Source organism: Pristis pectinata, chromosome 9 (assembly GCF_009764475.1).
Source record: "Pristis pectinata isolate sPriPec2 chromosome 9, sPriPec2.1.pri, whole genome shotgun sequence".
NCBI classification, from domain to species: Eukaryota; Metazoa; Chordata; class Chondrichthyes; order Rhinopristiformes; family Pristidae; genus Pristis; species Pristis pectinata.
Genome location: NC_067413.1, coordinates 39,658,806 through 39,679,753, shown reverse-complemented (window position 1 = coordinate 39,679,753; position 20,948 = coordinate 39,658,806). Strand labels below are relative to the sequence as shown.

Here is a 20,948-nt window from a genome sequence, read left to right as displayed (position 1 = left end):
GTTTAAGAGGCTCTTAGACAGGCACGTGAATATGCAGAGAATGGAGGGATATAGACGATATGCAGGCAAAAGGGATTAGTTTAACGGCATCATTACCTTTGTTAGTTTGGCACAAATCATGGGCCAAAGGGCTAGTTCCTGCACTGTACTTGAGTCATAGAGCACTACAGCACAGAAACAGGCCCTTCAGCCCATCTAGTCCATGCCAACCTGATCTTCTGCCTAGTCCCATCTACCTGCACCCAGACAATATCCCTTCAAACCCCTCCCATCCATGTAGCTATTCCAAACTTCTCTTAAATGTTACAATTGAACCCGTATCTACCATTTCCACTGGCAGTTCATTCCACACTCGCACCACCCTCTGAGTGAAGAAATTTCCCCTCGGGTTCCCCTTCTATATTTCACCTTTCACCCCTTTAGTTCTAGTCTCACCCAACCTTAGGGGAAAAAGCCTGCATGCGTTCACCCTATCTATACCCCTCATAATAATGTATACCTCTGTAAGATCTCTCCCCATTCTCCTGCACTCCAGGGAATATGGTCCTAACCTATTCAACCTTTCCCTATAACTCAGGTCCTCAAGTTCCGGCAATGTCCTTGTAAATTTTCTCTGCACTCTTTCAAGCTTATTGATATTTTTCCTGTAGGTAGGTGACCAGAACTGTACACAAAACTCCAAATTCGGCCTCACCAAAGTCCTGTACATCTTCAACGTAACATCCCAAATCCTGTACTCAATGCCCTGATCTATGAAGGTCAAAGTGCCAAAAGCTCTCTTTACGACCTTATCTACCTGTGACACCACTTTCAATGAACTGTGGATCTGTATTCCCAGGTCCCTTTGTTCTATCGCACATATCAGAGCCCTACCATTCACTGTATGTCTTACCCTGGTTTGTCCTCCCAAAGTGCAATACCTCACATTTGTCTGCATTAAGTTCCATCTGCCATTTTTCAGCCCATTTTCCTAGCTGGTTAAGATCATGTTGCAAACTTTGATAGCCTTCCCCGCAGTCCACTACGCCCCCAATCCTGTGTCATCCACAAATTCGCTGATCTAGTTTACCAGTTTATGGTAATAAAAGAACTGTTCTATGTTCGAAGTAAATCAAATCAATAACGAGGAAAAGGGAAAGCAGAAAATGAGAGTAGTCTAGTACGAAACATAATACAAATTGTAAAAGGTTCTAAGGATATGTAGAAAGGAAAAGACTAGTTAAAGTTAATGTTGATCCATTACAGACAGGGAGAACAAATTACATTGGGGAATAATGTTAAGTCAGAGAATTTTAATGAATGTTCATGTCTGTCTTCATGGAAGAACGAATGAGAGTGTACTTCTGATAGAGAGAGTGATTCTTGGGATGGCAGGATTGTTGTACGAGATGAGGTTAATCAGAATATGGCTGTATGCTCCAGGGTGAAAAAGAATGAGAAATAATCTCATTGAAAATATTAATTGTTGATAGGGAATGATGGAGTAGATGCAAGGATAATATTTGTCCTCACTGCTTTGTCTAGAAACTGGGTTCACAGATCAAAATAAGGGGATGGCCTATTAAGACAGGGATGAGAAGAATTTCTATAGCAAGAACCTTTGGAATTGTCTAAGAGAGCTGTGGAGATTCAGTCACTGAGTATATTCAAGACGGAGATTGATAGAATTATGTATATTAAGGGTATCAAGGGGTATGGGGTTAGTGCAGGAACTGGCGCTGAGGTAAGAGATTAAGATTTCTTTATTAGTCACATGTACATCGAGATGTGCAGTGAAATGCATCTTTTTGTGTGGAGTGTTCTGGCGGCAGCCCACAAGTGTCGCCACACTTCCGGCGCCAACATAGCATGCCCACAACTTCCTAACCTGTATGTCTTTGGAATGTGGGAGGAAACTGGAACACCTGGAAGAAACCCACACAGACATGGGGAGAACGTACAGACTCCTTGCAGACAGCAGCTAGAATCGAACCTGGGTCGCTGGTGCTGTAATAGCGTTACGTGAACTGCTACACTACCGTGCCTGCCCTGTAGATGATCAGCCATGACTTTATTGAGAGCCAGAGCAAGCACAAAGGGCCAGATTGCTGACTCCTGCTTCTATTTATTACATTCATGATCTTTGATTGTCTTAATTCTTGATCATGCACTTTATAATAGACACAAGTTTGCTCACATGGTTCCATGGATTTAAAAGAAAAATTGTCCAATGTTCACACAACACTTTTATGGTTTCATGTGCTAGCTAAAGCCTGCAACTTGTTATTGCTGTTCACCACACAAACTAGTGAATGTATGAAGTACAAAGGCAACTGTTAAATCTTGATGCAAACTTTAACACTGCTGTTCCACAATTACAGATAATGTTCCATTTCAATTTTTTGGTAACCATTTTAGTAAAGAATGCAACAAATCAAAGCTGCTGTTTTATTTGGATTTATTTCTGTCTTTCTTGTACATGTGTATTGTAAATTTAGGTCAATCACATTCAAGAATTCACTATATTCTAGATTTGTTAAAATAGTAATGCTGGGAATAAAGATTTTTCAGAGTATTGTTAACACTCCACAAACAATAGCTAAGTGAGTCTTAAGCTATATATTCATTGGTCACTAAAATGCTTTTCTCTTTTTGCCTGCAAATATGACTCAGCTTGAAGTGATCGTTCAATTTCGACAGCTGGACCTCATTATGCATCCTGTCGTCCAAAAATTAATTACAATTAAATGGAAGCGCTTTGGAATGTAGGTGTAATTTCCTCCAGTTAAATACTTGAAAACTGAACTGTTAGCTTTGGTGCCTGCTGCAATGACCATAATTAACCACTGATTCCATCTCCCTCCCTGACTATTGTCTTAGGCTGGACTTAACAGATCACAGTCTCAGAATCCTATCTATGATCTATGGCTCTGAACTGGTATCCTTTCCATCAACAGCACTACATAATTTTAGCTCCTTAACATTGCCCAATTCTGCATATATCTCAGCTCATCTGCCACTCTGATGCTTTTATCACCTCCAGACTGAACTATCCCAGTATTCCAATGGCCAATATACAATCTTCCAACTTTTCTAAACAAGTTTTTATGAAATTCTGCTGCACAACTCCTAAATTGCACCTTGTCTTATTCCTTTATTATCCCCATACTTGATGACCTTCATGGGATCATGGAGCCATACATTCACAGAGTAAGGAAGTGGACTCTTCAGCCTCCCAAGTCTGTGTGACAATCAAGTACCCACCTATCGTATTCTAATTCCATTTTATTCTCTCCACATTCATATTAACTCCTCCAAGATTCTACTACTCACTTATACACTAAAAGTAATATACAGTGGCCAATTAACTGACCAACTTGCACTTCTTTGGGATGTTTGTTGGAAACTGGAGCATGTTCACAGGGAGAATGTGCAAACTTCACAGACAGCACCAGAAGTCAGAAATGAACCAAAGTTGATGAAACCTTGCTGACTGAATGCCTTGATCTTAAAACTTTCATCCTTATGTTGAAATTTGTTTAAGACCTCGCATTTCCCTCTACCTATACCTTCCTCCAATCTTACGAACATCTAGGAGGTCTGTATCCTTCAAACTTTGGATTCTAATTCTTCCTTCATTCTGTCATCCAGTCATTGGTGGCCAAGCTTTCAGAAAGCAACGTCCTGAGCTTGGAATTCAGTTCTTAAGCCCCGCTTTCTCCTCCTTCAAGACCGTTCTAAAAACTTCCCTAATTTCTCAGGGATCTGTGTAATTATTCTCATTAACTTCCTGCAAAGCTTCTTGGGATATTAACTGTAAACACTTTATAATGACTTAAAGATTTCAATGTCTGCTTCATTATTTGCTGAGACTTTTCTGAGTTGCCTGAGTACAAGAGAAAGCTCATGATTTGATTTTTTTTTCCTTTTAGGAGAGGAGTAGGGATAATGCTGACCCTCAACATCCTCTTCATAATTTCTTGGACTGTTCTGGGACTTAGTTCATCACTGGCTAATGTGAAACAACTTAGTTATGAACTACCTGGTGTGAGTACAATAAATTTGTTTCAATTCAAGATGTGTAAAGTCCATTCAGCATCAGTATATGTAAAATAATCTGGAATTGACTTGATAGTGGGAAGAGGACTTGGAGACTTTGCCCGATGTCCTTGCTTGATGGATTCAGGGATCAACCTCATTTCACTTTTGCCATTGAGTTGCCAGTGCAGTTCTGGAATATAAGCAGACCACAATATGCGGAGCAGATTTCAATGGTTTCAATTTAGAGCCAAGCAAGAAATTTTACTTTTAAGATGGGAGAGAGGAGATATTCTCAATGGTGAGGGAATGGGAGGGAACATGGCAGACCAGTTTCAGGAGAAGCAATAATGCTGTCCAGATTTCACAAAAGAGGAATTTTTACTTGTCTATTTGAGATCACAGGTTAGACTATAGTGTGGCTGGGGCTATCTGAAACTCTCAGTCTGTCCAATGGCTCTTCAAAATTGCAGTGGGGAATCTCCATAAGTTTAAAAAAAATCAATTACCAGATCAGAACTCAGCTCATTCGAGGCCCTTCCACTGACAGGAATGAGATAGTAAGTGTACTTTTATAGATGGACTTGAAATTGGCCCTTACCCATTAAGTATTAAACTGCACAACTTGAGATGTGAAAATGTTATGAATCTCTGGTTTCAACATGTACAGGCACAATTAATTTCACAGCCTTCTATGAAAGTTGCATTCATGTCTGGCAGGTTTCCTCTCCAATATTTATGTTGTGGTTGGTGGGTAACCCCAACAATTCCATTTTCCTTTGAACAACTGAGGTTCCCATTGGTTCCTTCGAATTAAATTCTTCCTTCATTTATGATATAATCCCATTTTCTTATTTGCTAATTACCTCACTGTATATTAATCTCAGCTTTGAGAGTCCACATCTTCAGTGGAAGCCATGTTTTTTCTCTTTGTAGGGCAGTGGTATGTGTCAATTAGCATATCTTTAAATGATACAATGGAAATCTTGCCCTTCTTTCTTCCTCAAAGATGTATATTTTTAAAATTTTTCAAAAGTATGTATAACAGCTGCCATCTCTTTATGATTCTGTCTTAAGCTCTACCTTTTTAAATAATTTTTTAAAATTAACTTCTCTTGCCTAAAATACACATTCACATCTTTTTAGTTGAAAAATGTTTGGTTCCCTTTTTGTAGTGTCTGTGGCTTTCTTTGTGTTAATGGGTAATTAAGCAGACTTAAAGCAGTAACCCTCATCTAAACAATTGTGTCTGATTTAAAAAAAAATCAAGCTCATAGCATATGGTACACTCAATTCTTAAAGATAACTTTACAGTTGTATATGTTGTAAATGCTGCTTTTGCATACTTTTTTTCTTTCAAGGTTTGCACATTATTTCCATGCTGGAATCTGGAGCAACACACAAAGCATTGGAGGAACTCAGCAGGTCAGGCAACGTCTATGGAGGGAAGTAGACAGTCAATGTTTCGTCACTATCACCCGCTCCCCCCCGCCCCCCACCCCTCAACCTGGATCCACCTATTGGCTGCCCACCCCTTCCCTCCACCTTTTTATACTGGTTGTCTCCCCACTATCTTTCAGTCCAGATGAAGGGTCTCGACCTGAAACGTCGACTGCGTACTTCCCTCCATAGATGCTGCTTGACCTGCTGAGTTCCTCCAGTGCTTTGTATGTTGCTCCAGATTCCAGCATCTGCAGTCTTCTGTGTCTCTCTTCTTTTTCAATTGTTCTAGCTGTCTTAATGACACTGGCAAGGCCCCACATCTCTAGTAGTCCTGACCTGACCTTAGTGGGCTGCCTTCTTCAATTGTTTTACAATTGAGTGACTTGTCTTGCATGTTCTTTCAAAGGGCATTGGAAATGAACTACAATAGTGTGAAACTGCATGAAAACTTGGATTGATTTTCCTGAAGGCAAATTGATCAACCAATTAAGATTTTAATAATAAAAATCCACAATTTTCATGATTATCTTTATTGACCACAAATTAAAAGATTTTTATGAATTTCAAATTCATTTCTTCCTGAGGTACCTCATTTTCTTCTTTTTTTTTACCTCAGTGATGATTTGCATTATGAGTCTTTATCCTTCCGAAGATATTTCAATTAGAAATCTTAAACATGAAGAATTAATGATCCTTTTTTGACATTGGATATGTAGAAAAATTCTGATTTTAAAAACATTATTGCTGGACCACTCTTTTTGAAATCCAAGTAAAGAGCTTGAAATAAAAACATATGCCAAATGTAGATACTACAGTTAAAAAAAAAAGTCCTAAAATTGACAAATTGTTGAAGGGAAGGGCTGAAGAAGGGGATAGTGTAGGTGTAAGGGTGCCTTTTAAGAACTGAATGTACATGTTGATCTGGAGATAGCCCCACCAAGGCAGCTGGAGAATTTAAATTCAAGTAATTAAATAAATTATCTGAGAGAAAATGTTGTTCGTGAATCTATCAGAAAATCTGTCTGGTGTATGTGTCCGTTAGGGAAGGAAGTCTTAGGCTACAGAGAGATATGTGTTGGTGAAATGGGCTGAAAAATAGCAACTGCAGTTTAATCCAAAAAATGTGAGGTGATGGAGTTTGGGAGTACTAATGGGGCTGGGACATACACTATGAATGCTAGGGTCTTATTGAGGAATGGAGGGGAGTTGGAGTATAAATTCATAGATCCTTGAAAGTGGCAACATGTGTAGACAATATGGTTAGGATGGTATATGGGATACTAGCCTTCATTAGTCAGGGCGTTGAATACAGAAGTAGGGAGATTATGCTTAAAATCTTTAAAACCTTGGTCAGACCTCCACTGGAGTACCAAGTGCAGTATAGGGGGAATGTGATAGCACCAGAGAGTGTGCAGAGGAGATACACCAGGATGTTCCCTGAGATGGAGCAGTTCACTTGGAAGAAATTTAGAGGGGATATGAGGGAGACCTTCTTCATACAGAGACTAGTAAGAACCTGGAATGCACTGCCTGAGAGTGATTGAAGCTGGGCCACTGACAACATTTAATAAGTGTCTAGATGAGCACTTAATCGCTTGGGCATAAAAGGCTATGGACCAAATGCTGGGAGATAGAAGGTGCTCAATGGTCAGCATGGACAAGTTGGGCCAAATGGCCTGTAAATGTGCTGTATAATTCTATGACTGTATGACTTACTTTGTTACATTGTGTAATAGAGAGCAATAATAACACAGCCTAGTATGTGTATTACATTTAATCTGTAATTCCTGAAACCATAAAAATAAAGGATGAAAAATCATAGCTGAGAAATAAAATAATTATTAGTCACTTCTCTTTTTGAAGATATTTTCACTTGTGTTGAATGAATACAGGACTGGTGGAGAGTTTTACTTGCCACCATAGCCATTGGGCTCACTGCCTACCAGATTGGAGAGGAATTCATAGAAATCCAGTCTTCAAATACAAAGTTTTCTCGCTGGAAGGAGTGGAGAGCCCAGGAAATAATGAAAGATCTAAACCTATGCCACCCACGATGGCCAGAGGTACAAAAGATGCATGAATTTTCTGCAGGAAATGGTATCTTAAATCTTTGAAAAATGTTTACAAATACTTCCTTTCAAATAATTTGTAACAGGAAGGTTAATTCCAAATATCTTGTTCAATTCTTGGTCAGTTTGCTCAACCAAGCTACATTGAGCTCCAGTAGACACCCATCTATGTTTGATCTTGGCACACTGATCATGTATATCTTAATACTCAATGATTTTGATTGACTTTGTAACTTGCTTTTCACCGTAAAAGATTTGGATCAGAACACTATCCATGAGCATAGTGAAATCAAAAGAAAGCAAGATTATTATAAACAAATAAGTTTCAAAGAAGTTTTTATTTAAATAATTTATCTAGCATGTCAGCAGATACTTTCATTGGCCATTATTTTCATAGTTTTTTACTTTTCTGCACCAAATTTCACCTTCAAAACATCATCTGTTAATAATTTCATCCTTAATTCTAGAATTGGATGGATCTGTTTATTGTTCCTAATTCTAGAATTAGATGGATCTGTTTATTGGTCCTAATTTTCTTTTGTTATTCTCCCTTTATTGACAGGAAGAGGCATATCTTAAGAAGCAGCTGACTGCACTGGATGACATGCATCCTCACTATTTCAACGATTTTTGGTAAAGATATTGACTAAAGCTCTTTCTTCCAGATGTACAATGTGTATGGGTTTGTCATTAACGTGCATCTTCAGTCAGTCACTGTTTATTTGAGGGCTGAAATTGAGGACTCACTCATGTTATAACAGAAAAAAGCAACCTGAAAATGGCAATAGATGGCTGTTATTTTGTTTATTTGTTCCAGGGAAAGGGACACTGCTGATGTTGCACTTGCTGTCATTTTTGGTGGACTCCTAAGAGAAATGGCCTGAGATCTGGCCAGTTTTTTTTAAATTGAAGGCTAGTTTTGAGATTTTAATAAAGTTCCTGTGATATACTTAAACACACACCTGATTTTAATTCTGACAGCTGAATGTTTGAAACTTGAACTATGAACACACAGCAATAAGATTAGCAGTTGCAAAAAATTATGAAGCTCCCATCTTATTTTTTAGTGGCAACTTGCCCATCTACAAACTGATCCATGGAAATGGTTGTAATCTGATAAGTTACGTTTTTAACAGCCTAACCTTTGATGTTCCATCGGGCAAGCAGAGGTTTAACAAATGACACCTATTTTACATTATTTTTTCTGAATGAAGTATGTTGATCAATTAGTTGGGCTTTCAACTTTATATTAAGTTTTGAACAAAAATTAAGGGCATAGTTACAAATAACTTATGCAATTGATCTAATTCTGTAGAATGGGTTTGACTGAGGAACAATGACTATTGGGAAACCACAAAAAGTTCCTGGGTTGGACAAGGAGAAAGTTGAATTAAAAATATTAGTTTCATTTAGTAGCACTGAAAGTTTTAGACGTCCAGTTACAAGAACAGATTGTACCTAATGGCCTACCGTTTGCGGAGGATATACCAATTATTTCTAGAAGGTTTCCTCAGAAGGGGTTGAGTTTGTGGTTGGTGGACAAGGACCCGTGCCTGCTGGTTGCTATGACCAACAGCTGCTGTAGCGTTTTTGTATGTTTTTAAACACAGATTCATTCTAATCCAATACAGATCACTTTATGTGGCTTGTGTGAGCAGGACAGGCAACAGCACAATGAAGAATCCTCACCAAGACATCCAGTAAATTAGATCGAGATCATGTACAAAGTAAAGTAATGGGATGGAAGGAGAGACAGGTTAAGAGAGAGATAAAGGCATCAAACTGAAACAGTTTAAATAGAAACTTAATTCTCTTAATCTCCAACTCTAATTAAGTTCCAAAGGAATGAGATTCCACTCATGTTCAGACAATTGACAAGGAAGTAATTAAGACTGGTCGGTGGTAAAGGTTCACCAACACCTGAATGCATTAACCCTAACTCTTGTGGCCATCTCATGTGTGAGTGCCCCAATTCATGCCATTATAAGTGGACAAATTTTCCATTGCCCCAAAATCACTGGCTGCCCACCTCTAGGTATGCCCTTAATACCAGGAGCCACTTTGGAACAACCTTCCACTGGAAGCCCAGCCACCAGCACCACAGCATGGCTGACTGTAGCACTGAACCAGTCTCAGTACAGGCAGCGGGCTGTACTCACAGAATGGCTACATCAACCTGTAAGTCTTGCATCTACCCTGTGCTGGTGTTGGTCAGAAAATCTGCCCATGTTGAGCCTATCAGGGAGGGCTTGCTGTAGCATGGCCTGTGAAATTAGGGTAAACTGCATTGTGGCTTCCCCACTTTCAAGTTTAGGTGGCTTTTGCACAACCCAGAAGTTGTCATCTGATAACCATGGTGCAAACTATTAGCTGTTAATGCAAAATCTAGGCCATTGATTACAGTGTTGGCATTGAAAGAAAGATCCAAAAGTTGGAAAAGTAACAGAAATTGACTTACAAATAGTGTAATTATCTACCTGAAACTGGAGCTGGTTGCTTTTAAGAGGGGCACTATGGTGAAGCTATAGATTCTGGTCCCTTTATTCAGAGTTCTCTTCCAAGGATGTTTGACAGTATTGTTAGGGTACCTGAAGGAAAGGTGGTAGGGGAACTCTTAAAAGGAATAAGAATGGGAATGGAGATGATTGAGGTTGTCAAGATCGGAATGATTCGATAGATCCTCTGTCCTGCTTGGTCTGGGGAACTGGGATGTGGGTTCTAATTATATACTCATGCAAAATTGGGTAGGGATAAGAATTACAAATGGGTATTAAGTGAAATAGATTTGTATTCCCAAAATACTCTATGAGCATATCAGGGGAAAGAGGATAGTCAGGAAAAGAATGGGTCCCTTTAGCAACCAAAGGGGTAATATAAGTGCGGAACAAGAGATGTGGGCAAGATCATAAATGAATACTTCTCATCTGAAGTCATCAAGGAGAAGGGCATGGAAGGTAGCGAGTTCAAGGAGGGGTATTAAATAGTGGAGTCAGCTTGAGGGACTAAGTGACCAACTCCTTCTTGTAATTCATATGTTCATAGATAGCATAAGTCAAAAGCTAAACAGAATATGAACCTAATAGTTCTTTTGATTAGCTCTCATCGGTACTTTTAATTAACATCACTGACACAACTGTTGTCAAATTTTTCCAGGAATCTATTTGATTGGATGGTCTACCTGTTGCTCTTTGCTCTGATTGGGATTTACATAGCTGATCTGTCAATGACTAGTGAAACCATTCACACAACTCACATTCGACTATGTGCAGTGACCATCATATTCCTTTGGTTACGAGTCATGAAACATGTACGAGCAATCAGGTATTGAACTTTCTTGGTTTTTTTTCTTTTCATTTGAATGATGTAACATCTAAACCTGCAGATTTTTTTCTCTCTTCCCTTCATTTTGCAATAATCATTTGAAGATGCAAACAGTAATGATGGTGAATTTTATACATCATAGTTTCTTCTGCATCCTATTCATCTTATTAAAATCTTAGTCCAACATTAAGGTTCAGCTGCTCAAGTTCAAGTCTGAAACTTGTCAAGTTGAGATTTTAAGAGTTATTCTCTATATAAAACAAAAATTGCTTAGCATCATTTCATATATTGTGTCACTGGTGTGAGGAAGTTTAACCAATTTCTGCTGAATTTTTCTTCAACTATCCCCTTCATCTTTCTGCCCTATTGTAAAAGTGTGTGTGTATGTATACAGTATATGTGTGTGTGTGTGTTCATTAGGTGAGAAAACCAGGCTTAATATACAGCTCTCCGCCAATCATAGTTTGTAAAATTGCAGACGTATGAATGACAATAATGCAAGTAAGATAGTGAAAGATTGTCTGTATCTATATGACCATGCCTCACCATAGGTGGCTGGTTTGGGGTGAGGAAAATGCACCATTTATTCTATCGTATGTCCTGTTCTTTGCAACATAAGTGAGTCTTGAGCTTCTTTAGCTGCTGCTACTAAGATAAGGGATAATAAGCATTCAAGAAGCTCAACAACATATCCTGGACAAAGCACCCCACTTGATTCACCGATGCTGCATGTGATTTTAAATATATTTATTTCTAATTATGTTATTATTTCATTTTTAAATAATCTGTGTTTCTGAATTTTTTCTGAATGTCTCTGATTGTAAAAATAAGAAAGTAACAAAAAGATCTTTCTCTTTTATCAAGTCATTTCTTGGGATCTGGCAAGGCCAGTATTTATTGCCAATCCCTAATTGCTTTTGAGAAGATGGCAGTGAGCTGCCACCTTGAACCCCGTTCTGCTTTTGCACATTTTAATATTCTTGAAAAATGCTACGTCATTTTTTTAAAAAAAGCTCACAGTGGTTTCTCTCCTCCATGTCCTAAAATGTCTCAGTATTAAGCTTCTGAAGACAGGCTCTGAGTGCAGCCATTAAAAAACCCACTACCTGCGCCACTTTCTTCAAACACTGCACTCCATTACTTACTATCAATGATAAGTCATTGCTTACCAGTCAATCAAAATATGGAAAAACACATTTGCTAAAGGGAAATATTTTCCAAGCATAATCTTTGAACCCTCATGAACTTAAGTTGCTATGCAACTGTCAGCTGCACATTCACATTTGCTACCATGCAGTCAAAATTTACAGAAAAAGATGGCATTTTATAACACTATACCAACAATTGGCAGGCAGAGTAAGAAAGAAGACGGGATGAAGAAGAAAGCAGAGATGAGGAAGATTGGTTTCATCACAGGTGAATGAGCACTCACATTTAAGTGCTGTTCTTGTAACCAAGCGAAATAAGGAGACCAATGTTGTGAGATGGGTACAAGGAATTGGTGTGTAAAAACTGAAAGCTCCTATCGGAGCTGGGGGCAAGAAGTATGGAACAGGCCGTTTAGGAGCCTGCTCCACTATTCATCCTGTTATTGTCTGATTATTGCTCAAAACCATTTTACTGCATCATCCCAATTTCCTTAGGTTCCATTGATATCCAGAAATCCAGCAATCTCTATTCTGAATGGACTCAATGACTGAGTCTATTCAGAACAGAGAATTCCAAAGTATCATCACTCTCTGTGTGAAGAACTTTCTCCTCACCTCAGTCCTAAATGGCCTATCCTATATTCTGAGACAGTAAGCCCTGGTCTAGACTCGTCAGCCAGGGGAAATGTCCTCCCAGCATCCTATCTGTTGAGCCCTGTAAGAGTGTTTTAAGTTTCAATGAGGTCCCCTCTCAATCTTCATAACTCCAGCGAACACAGGCCTTACCTACCCAAGAGAAACAAAGGACTGCAGATGCTGGAATCTAGATGAAAAAGACAACAAGATGCTGGAGGAACTCAGCAGGTCAGGCAGCATCCGTGGAGAAAAGCAGACGGTCAATGTTTCGGCTCAGGACCTTTCTTCAGGACTGAAGATAGGAAAAAACGGAAGCCCAATATTTGGGGGGGGGGGGTGGTGGAAAATAGAGCAGTGATAGATTGACAAAAGAGGGGAGGCGGGGTGGGCACAAGGTGGTGATAGGTAGATGCAGGTAAGAGATAGTGATGGGGGGGGGGGGGGAGCAGCGGAGAGGTCTTATCTACCCAATCCCTCTTTACACAGCAAACACACCATCCCTGGAACCAATCGAGTCAATCTTTATTGCACTCAAATCATATCTTTTTTAAGTAGGGAGACCAAAACTATATGCACTACTCCAGTTATAGTTTCGCCAAGGCTCCTTGTAATTGCAAATAAAATCAGAATTTGCTGGAAATACTCAGCAGGGCAGGCAGCATCTATAGAATGAAAAAAATCTGCACCTAGAGTTAATGTTTCAGGTCAGTGACCTGTCATTGTAAATTTCTTTTTGCATCTTTATCCCTTACTCAAATCACTCACAATAAAGGCCACCCTACCATTTGCCTTTCAAGTTCCTTGCTGAGAGATTTCTTTTGTGAGGGGTTGATGTGGGGAATCTGTGGAAGCAGCAGGTTCCACTGAAGGTGGACTGGGACCTTTGGCAAGAAACGGTGATTAAATTCTTCTGCTGTAAGACATCGTGTGCTTTATAGGACATGAGAGGCAATCATTGTTATGGTGAAATAGGTCCATATCATAAAACATTACATTCTGTGACCCACAGAAAAGCCAATGTATACATTTCAAATAAATGTGGTTTTTTTGAAATTCTTTTCAGAATCTTTGCTATGTAAAGAGTTAGTATTTTAAAAAATTGCTTTCTTTCCCACATACAATTATTTTGCATCAATATTATGGCCCACCTGTTTTTTTTTGCAAGTGTTTATGCTTCTTCTCACCTCTCTTTATCTGTCCTATTCCTGTCATATGCACACAGGTATATAGGAGCAGGAACTGGCCACTCAGCCCTTCAAGCCTGCCCTGCCATTCAATACAATCATGGCCCATCTTTCACAGGACACAATTCCTCTTTTCTGCAAGTTCCACATATTACTCAATATCCTAGTCTTTCAATGTATTTTCCTCCTCTTTAAGTACCTACCGTGATCTAGACTTCATAAAACACCGGAGTAAAGAATTCCAGAAATTCATCAAATTCCTATGCACCTGTTTTAAATGACCAACCCACAGATGGAAACATCACAGCATCTACCCTGTCATGCCCCTTTAGTATCTTGTGTGTTTCAATCAGATGACCCCTCATTCTTCTAAATTCCAAAGAATTCTGTTGAACATTTTTAACTGTTTGTGATAGGACAACTGTCTCATCTCAGGAATTAACCCAGTGAATCTCTTCTGGACTATCCTCAATGCTTGTAATCCTTTCTTAAATAAAGGGACTAAAACTGTAGACAGGAAATGTAGAGTTCCTATCTCCCATATGTGTTAATCTAGCATTCCTTTAATTACTCATTGTGTTAGCAAGCTGGCATTCTCATCACTCTTGAAGTAAAAAGTTTCTTGAATGACCTGTTGGATTTGTTGGTGACTACTTTGTCCATGTGGTGCCCAGTATTAGTCACTGACATGATTAAATAAGTATAATCCATATTTGGCCAACCATTTTAAAACTAAATATTAGGTCACCCCATGTTATTGAGAGAAAAACCTGTCCAGCTTTCTCTGTTTGTTCCATCCTTTCAGTTCTCGTGTAATCCTTCTCAATGCCTGGATTCATACCTTTTTCAGTGCCTTTATGTTGCATTTATACTTGAACACTAGGACAGATCTGGTACAACTGAGTTCCAAATAAAGTTTTGTGTGTTTAATGTTACTCTCCTTTTCAATTCTATTCTTCTAGAAATATTTATGCTCTATTCACTAGTGCTGCTACTTTGAATGGTATGTGTATGTTTATCAAAGATCTCTTTGCTCCTCTACTAAATTATTCAAGCAGTATGTAACTTACAAAACTAACACTTCACATTCATGCTTATTTCTTGTTTAACATTGATAATTTTCTGGTGCAGGGCCCTGGGACCTTTTATTGTGATGCTTGGGAAAATCATTGTGGATCTCCTGAAGTTCCTTTTTCTTTATGGAGAGTTTTACATTCCTTTTGCATGTTCATTTTGGATAATGTTTGGCGGTAAGTCTTGTGTTTGCCTGCAGATACACAGATGAAAGTTGCATTTGGTTGCAACTTGGGAGGAAAAAAGTCTCTTCCAACAAATACCTATTTCCGAATATTTTTTTAGGTACAGATGAAGTTAAAGGGTGTGAGTGCAAAACAAACCTTTCCTGTGAATATGGTTTCATTAGAGGATCATTAACGTGTATTCCCCTTTTCTTGTTAGAGGGGCATTTCAACCCTATCACCTGAGCATTGAAATCTACACATGTTATAGAACCATGACTTACCCGTAAGTCTTAATTCAAAATATAGGGATATAGGAGAACAGATGTGATTTGGGGGGTGGGGGGAGGGGGGGGTGGTTGAAGAGGCTATGGGAAATGGAAGGGGGAATGATATGAGAGGGAAATAATGGTCAATGTATTTGTCTGGTCCCTCCTGAATTAAAGGGATATGGTTCGACAGTTCCAGCATTTCCACAATCCACCTTCACACTTGCACTTTGGAAATGGTGTGGGTCCAGTATGTATCCTGCATAGAGTCCAGCCTACTGTAGTTAACAATCCTGGGGTTGCAATGCGGGTTGCAGTTCCCTTTAGGCCAATTTAATTTTAGACTGCTCTGTTCCTATAAGGCCCTTAACTGGGCTTCATCTCCTGGTTCAATATTCTGGACCTGAATCAGAGTGGATGCCCTACTGTTGTGTCCAAATAGGAAAACACCTCTCCTATTGTGCTAATGACCCACCATCAGAAATCAATATTGTTAGCAACTTCCACCTTGGAATCTAGAAAATATGCCAGTGGAGGAGGGCCATGAGAACTTAAGTTCATAAGTGAATAACCACAAAAGACATAAATAACTGGTGACAGCATTTGCCAACATGTAAGTTTTTCCCTGTCATTTTCTTGCTTACAGGCCTTGTACCAAATATGTCAACTATACCCCAGATGCTTTTTACTGTTTTTCGAATTACACTGGTTGATGATTATGGATTTGAAGATATGTATGCAAGAGACCCAGTAATGGCATATTTACTCTGTGGAACCTTTCTTGGGGTGTCGAGCATTCTTTGTATCAATCTTCTCATAGCATTACTTTCAGATACATTCCAAAGGTATATAACAAATATTGTGACATCTCTTGGTAATTTAGTGGGTAAATGCATGCTCTTGAGGTAGAGATATGAAACATAGGTGCAATGGTTGTAGCACAATAGGACTTGATCTGTGGGGTAGAAGAGGTAGTCTTCCAGATCAAATCAATGGTGTACTGTTGAATAATTACAGGATAACAACAAAGAATAAATTCAGGCTCAGTAGTTGTCCCTGTCATGGTAAAGCTCATCTCAACAGATCAAGGCAAGTGTGATAACTACATCAGCACAGTTAGTTATAAATAACTCCAGGGAGTTCAGTGAGCAAAGCTGAGAAAAAAGTAGGTGGAATATGACTCTCAATGGAGGTGGCCAAAAAGAAATAAGAAACATCTGATTAGCTTGGCTATGAATGTCTTAAATCAAAATTATATACATTAGGCGAGCATCTTGATGGGCCTGACCTTATTCTTTGACTTTGCCAATCAGCTGTTGTATCAGCTAATGGTGAAATGCAACACTGAACTGCAAAGGTTACAGTGGACCAGCTGGAGGAACATATGGAACGATTGCGTTACATTTCCACAGTCAGCTGCAGAGAAGCCCAAAAGCTGGCAGGAAACAAGGGTCAAATAGAATTTTCTTTGAATATTATGACTGGTGCCTTTTGATCTTGAGTACCTAATCACTGCCACCATTCACTGCCAGATTTGACAGTCTGGTATGCTGTTTAGAGATAACCCTGTAAAAGGGTATTAAACCACATGGAAGATGCCCTACATAACTATCTGAGAAGATCATTCCCCGGGCATGGCAGAATGGAGTTAAATAGCACCTTCATTGAGGATATATCCTCCCACTTCCATGAGGTTTCCTAAGGAGTGAAGAATTGCCAGAGAATGGATAAATATTGGCGTTCTTGTAATAAGTGAACAGCTTCAGATGCAGGGACAGATCTCATGGTGTCATGCTGGGGAACCTTAAAAAAACTTCAGGATGCAGTATTAGCTTAGTTTTTATAGAGCATTGATGCAGTGGAGTGAATTCAAAAGGAAATAAGTTAACTTCCCATCATGATACAGCAGGTTGGGTAAGGTCTTTCAGAGTTGAAGATCTTTACAGTACACTGAAGAAAAATAAGGAGACACAAATGTAGAACTTTAAAATGGTAGGGTAAAGATAATAAAAATTTTGGATGGATATTTAAGTTCAACCAAGAATTGAGAAGCACAGTGAGCAGGTTCAAATTTATCATGCAATATTAATGCCACCAAATATTTGCTAACTACCAGACAATGCATTTAGAAAAAAGCATTCCTTCTGTGTCAATTGACTCTCTCAAAAAAAGTATGTGAAAAACTATTTATGAAAGGGTTGAAGGTTTATAGGGGTAGGTGGTTAAATTAATTGAGTATATGGTGTGTGTGTGTTCTTCTGAGATTTTTTTTCTGTGTTTATTGATGCTCCTATCAATTGCCTTGGGAGATTTTACAATAAAGACACCATTATAAATGCAAGTCATTGGAGGTAAGATTGAAAAGTGGCAGGAAGAATATATATTTTGGACACTGTGCTTGATTACCTTTAGGGAATGTAGAGCATTAATTAATTGGGGGTATGGATGGGTGGGGTGCACAGAGTCCAGGCTATGGTAGATTGTATATTTTCGTTAAGTTGAATGAGGACTTTTGTCTGATGCTTTCTTGTAATCATCACTGATATTCTGGGTGTGCATCTGCGGATTATTAATGGTTCTTATTTCAGAGTGTATGACAACGCAAATGCTAATGCAGCCATGCAACAGGCTAGTATTGTACTGTATGTTGAAGACCACCTCAATAAGAAGAGAAAGAATACGTTTCAAGAATTTATACACACATCATGTGCACCTTTGGAGATATTCTTTGATGATGATATTACAATAGATCAAGAAGATGATCTCAAAAAAGTCACCGTTCAAATAAAGGTAATGAGAATCTTCTGTTGTTAATGTATTTGGTCAAATCAAGTACACCATAATTGGAACCATAAAGTGGAATAAGAGGAATGGAGTACTTTTGTGTACTGTTGTGTTGAGTACTCTTAACAAACAACAATCTCAAGTCCAAACTGAAGGGGTAAGGAGTTGAAGGTTTGTTTGATGCTTGCAGACATTTCATATTAAGTATGATAATATGAACATTTGAATCCAGTGTTTAAAGTCCTGAACTTAAAAGCAGGCATTAATACTACAAAGCTATCAGATGCTGTAAACATCCAGCTGGTTTATTGGTATCCCGTGGACCTAGAATAATGTATTTAATTCTTAACTATTCTCTGAGGTGGTCTAAGTATTATAGTATCATAACTTGCCTGTGGGGATATGACAGAGATCTCAAAGAACAGACGTGGGGTGGGGTGGGGTGAGGGGGATATGAGGAATGGGGGTTGATGGAGTGATATCGGAGGGCATGGTTCAATCTATTTCTGATTCTCACTACATCAAAGGATCAAGACTTAAGAGTTCCAGGGCTAGGTTAAGGAAGTAATTCAGTTATATTAAATCGCTATACACTAAATAGGAAGCACCCCAACAGCCCATCAATGTAGCAGTGGCATGACATATAAGGTCTGTCTTATTCATGCTATCCACATTTCAAGAAACAATGAGCCAGAGTTTCCTGGTAACAACTAGCTGCCTGTACTCATCATTCACTTATCTGTTAAGTCCATACTTAAACTGAGCAGATCTTGAAGCAGCATGACCCTTAATGAAGCTGGTTACAATTGATTGACAAAGCATTATGCAGCACAAGGCCTTCCAAGTGTAAATGACATCACCTACAGAAAGAAAAACTGACAGCCAGTTAAGCCGTGATCCCAGGCTTAGCCAGCTGTCAAAATGGTTCTGATATCCTAAATAATTCAAAATTGTTCAGGCTATTACAAATAATTGCTATTAAAAGTATTTTTTAAATAAAATTAAAGCACTTAAGTATATTTAGTTTTTTTTTAAGTAAGTTCAATTAGTTCTAAAGAAATACCTACCTCCTTTACATTTGTCCCTCTCCATTGAAATGAATGGTCACTGAACATGGGCTACATCTAGCCTAGCGCACATTCAGCAAACAGATGAAGCAAACGGTGGAGAATTGGAAGGGAGGACAAGTTGACAAAAGGGGAGTGCTCAAGATGTTTGGTTCTTTACCAATGCACAAACACTTATATAGAAGTCCCAAGCCTCCTGATGCTTAGGTGGAGGATTGCTTGCAGTTACATGCAAAGCTGCTGGCATTACCCAAAAACACCCAGCCCAATTATAACCTGAGCAACTGAACATGTTTTTGGAGAGTGATGTGTTTCAGGAATATAGTATGAAGGCAGATAAATATGTTCTGAATTCAGTGACAAAAAGAGAGAGACTCATTGAACTCATTGATCTTTGTTCATATTGGGAATAATTCTTATGTTCTCAGTCTCAAACCAGTTTATGGTAAGCAGACATCCAGAGTGCAATATTGTTAAAATTCGGTACTACATTGGCAATCTTACCCAAAAGCTAAAAGAACAGCTGGAAGAACAGCTGGTGTAGGAAGAAACATACAAGTCATATCAATCCATTCGGACATGTTCTATGTTGGGCTTAATGTACATTACTGGGGTAATACAGAGGGAACAAATGTCAAACAGAGCCGTACATGATCTACAGTGAATGGTAGCAATGCTAAGGTTACTTTATCAATTGTGGGAATAGGAACTTTACCCCAGAATCTGCTGTATTGGCTTCAGTGAGTATGGAATTCAGGCAGAATAAATAGGAAGCTCTCCATTTGCTTTTAACTATTTTACATTACCACCAAAGTCAAAAAGTTACCCCCTGTGTGTTCAGCAACATGAGATATGGTGATGCTCCAGAATGAGTTCTTTCCTGTGTAACTCATCCAGTTTTAATATTGAGTACTCACACAATTCTATAATTAGATGGAAAATGAATTCCCTTTTCCTGCTTCAACACTGGTCTTTAGTCTCAGCCTCAGAGGGGGATACTTTTTTCCTAAACTGCTGAGCTGGCCTCTAGTTTAAGGTAAAAGTACAAGTGTCTTCCACAGTCCACTTAACCAATGTTGATTCTTATCTTTAAAAAAAAGGATAAAATTAAGCTGAGGATCAATGTTCATGACTCTCAATACTTACTAATTCTGACCTATCTCCCTGTTCAGGAAGATATTGATAATCTTACAAATTTAATGCAAAAGGAAGAATGGGAAAGGGCTGAGTATGAACAGAGTCCTGGACCTAGACGGGGCAAAGTATTTTTTGGCAGAGGCCAAAGCCAAAATCAAGATGAAGAGTAAGTTTACTTAAAATTTCTCTAATCCCTAAATTTTACAATGCACAAGTATTGACTTTATGCTCTTTTAGAGTTTGACTTCAAATATTATTGTCTATCAGCTTGAAACTGATAATTCATAAATGATTGCATATTTGTGACAGTTTTAAATGCTTTATTTTATTCACAAATAGTTGTAGGCATCTCTATTTTGTAAGCTGCAGAGGAAGCTTACTGGCACAGCAGCAACACCAAGTGGGGAGCAAAAGGGAAGAACTAAGCATGGTTTTGCATTTGGGAACTAGATCACAGGTCCTGTTTGCTGCAATGTATCAGTGAGGTTCTGTGAATGTACATTGAACAGCATGATCTAAAACTGGCAAAAAGCAAGAAACTGCAGAAGCTGGAAATCTGAAATAAAGACAAAACATGTTCAGAATCAGATTTATTATCACTGACATATGACGTGAAATTTGTTGTTTTGTGGCAG

At 38.7% G+C, this 20,948-nt stretch overlaps 1 protein-coding gene across 1 annotated transcript in view; it reads left to right on the top strand.

Annotated features, from left to right (window-relative positions):
- Positions 1-20,483, top strand: part of LOC127574504 (transient receptor potential channel pyrexia-like) — a 74,449-nt gene extending 53,966 nt beyond the window's left edge. Inside the window, exons 13-21 of the mRNA XM_052023532.1 lie at positions 2,653-2,744; positions 3,912-4,026; positions 7,353-7,523; positions 8,092-8,162; positions 10,683-10,850; positions 14,950-15,068; positions 15,972-16,170; positions 17,914-18,115; positions 20,349-20,483. Coding sequence (XP_051879492.1) covers positions 2,653-2,744; positions 3,912-4,026; positions 7,353-7,523; positions 8,092-8,162; positions 10,683-10,850; positions 14,950-15,068; positions 15,972-16,170; positions 17,914-18,115; positions 20,349-20,483 — 1,272 coding nt within the window. The remainder of the gene's footprint in view (positions 1-2,652; positions 2,745-3,911; positions 4,027-7,352; positions 7,524-8,091; positions 8,163-10,682; positions 10,851-14,949; positions 15,069-15,971; positions 16,171-17,913; positions 18,116-20,348) is intronic.
- Positions 20,484-20,948: the final 465 nt, after the last annotated feature.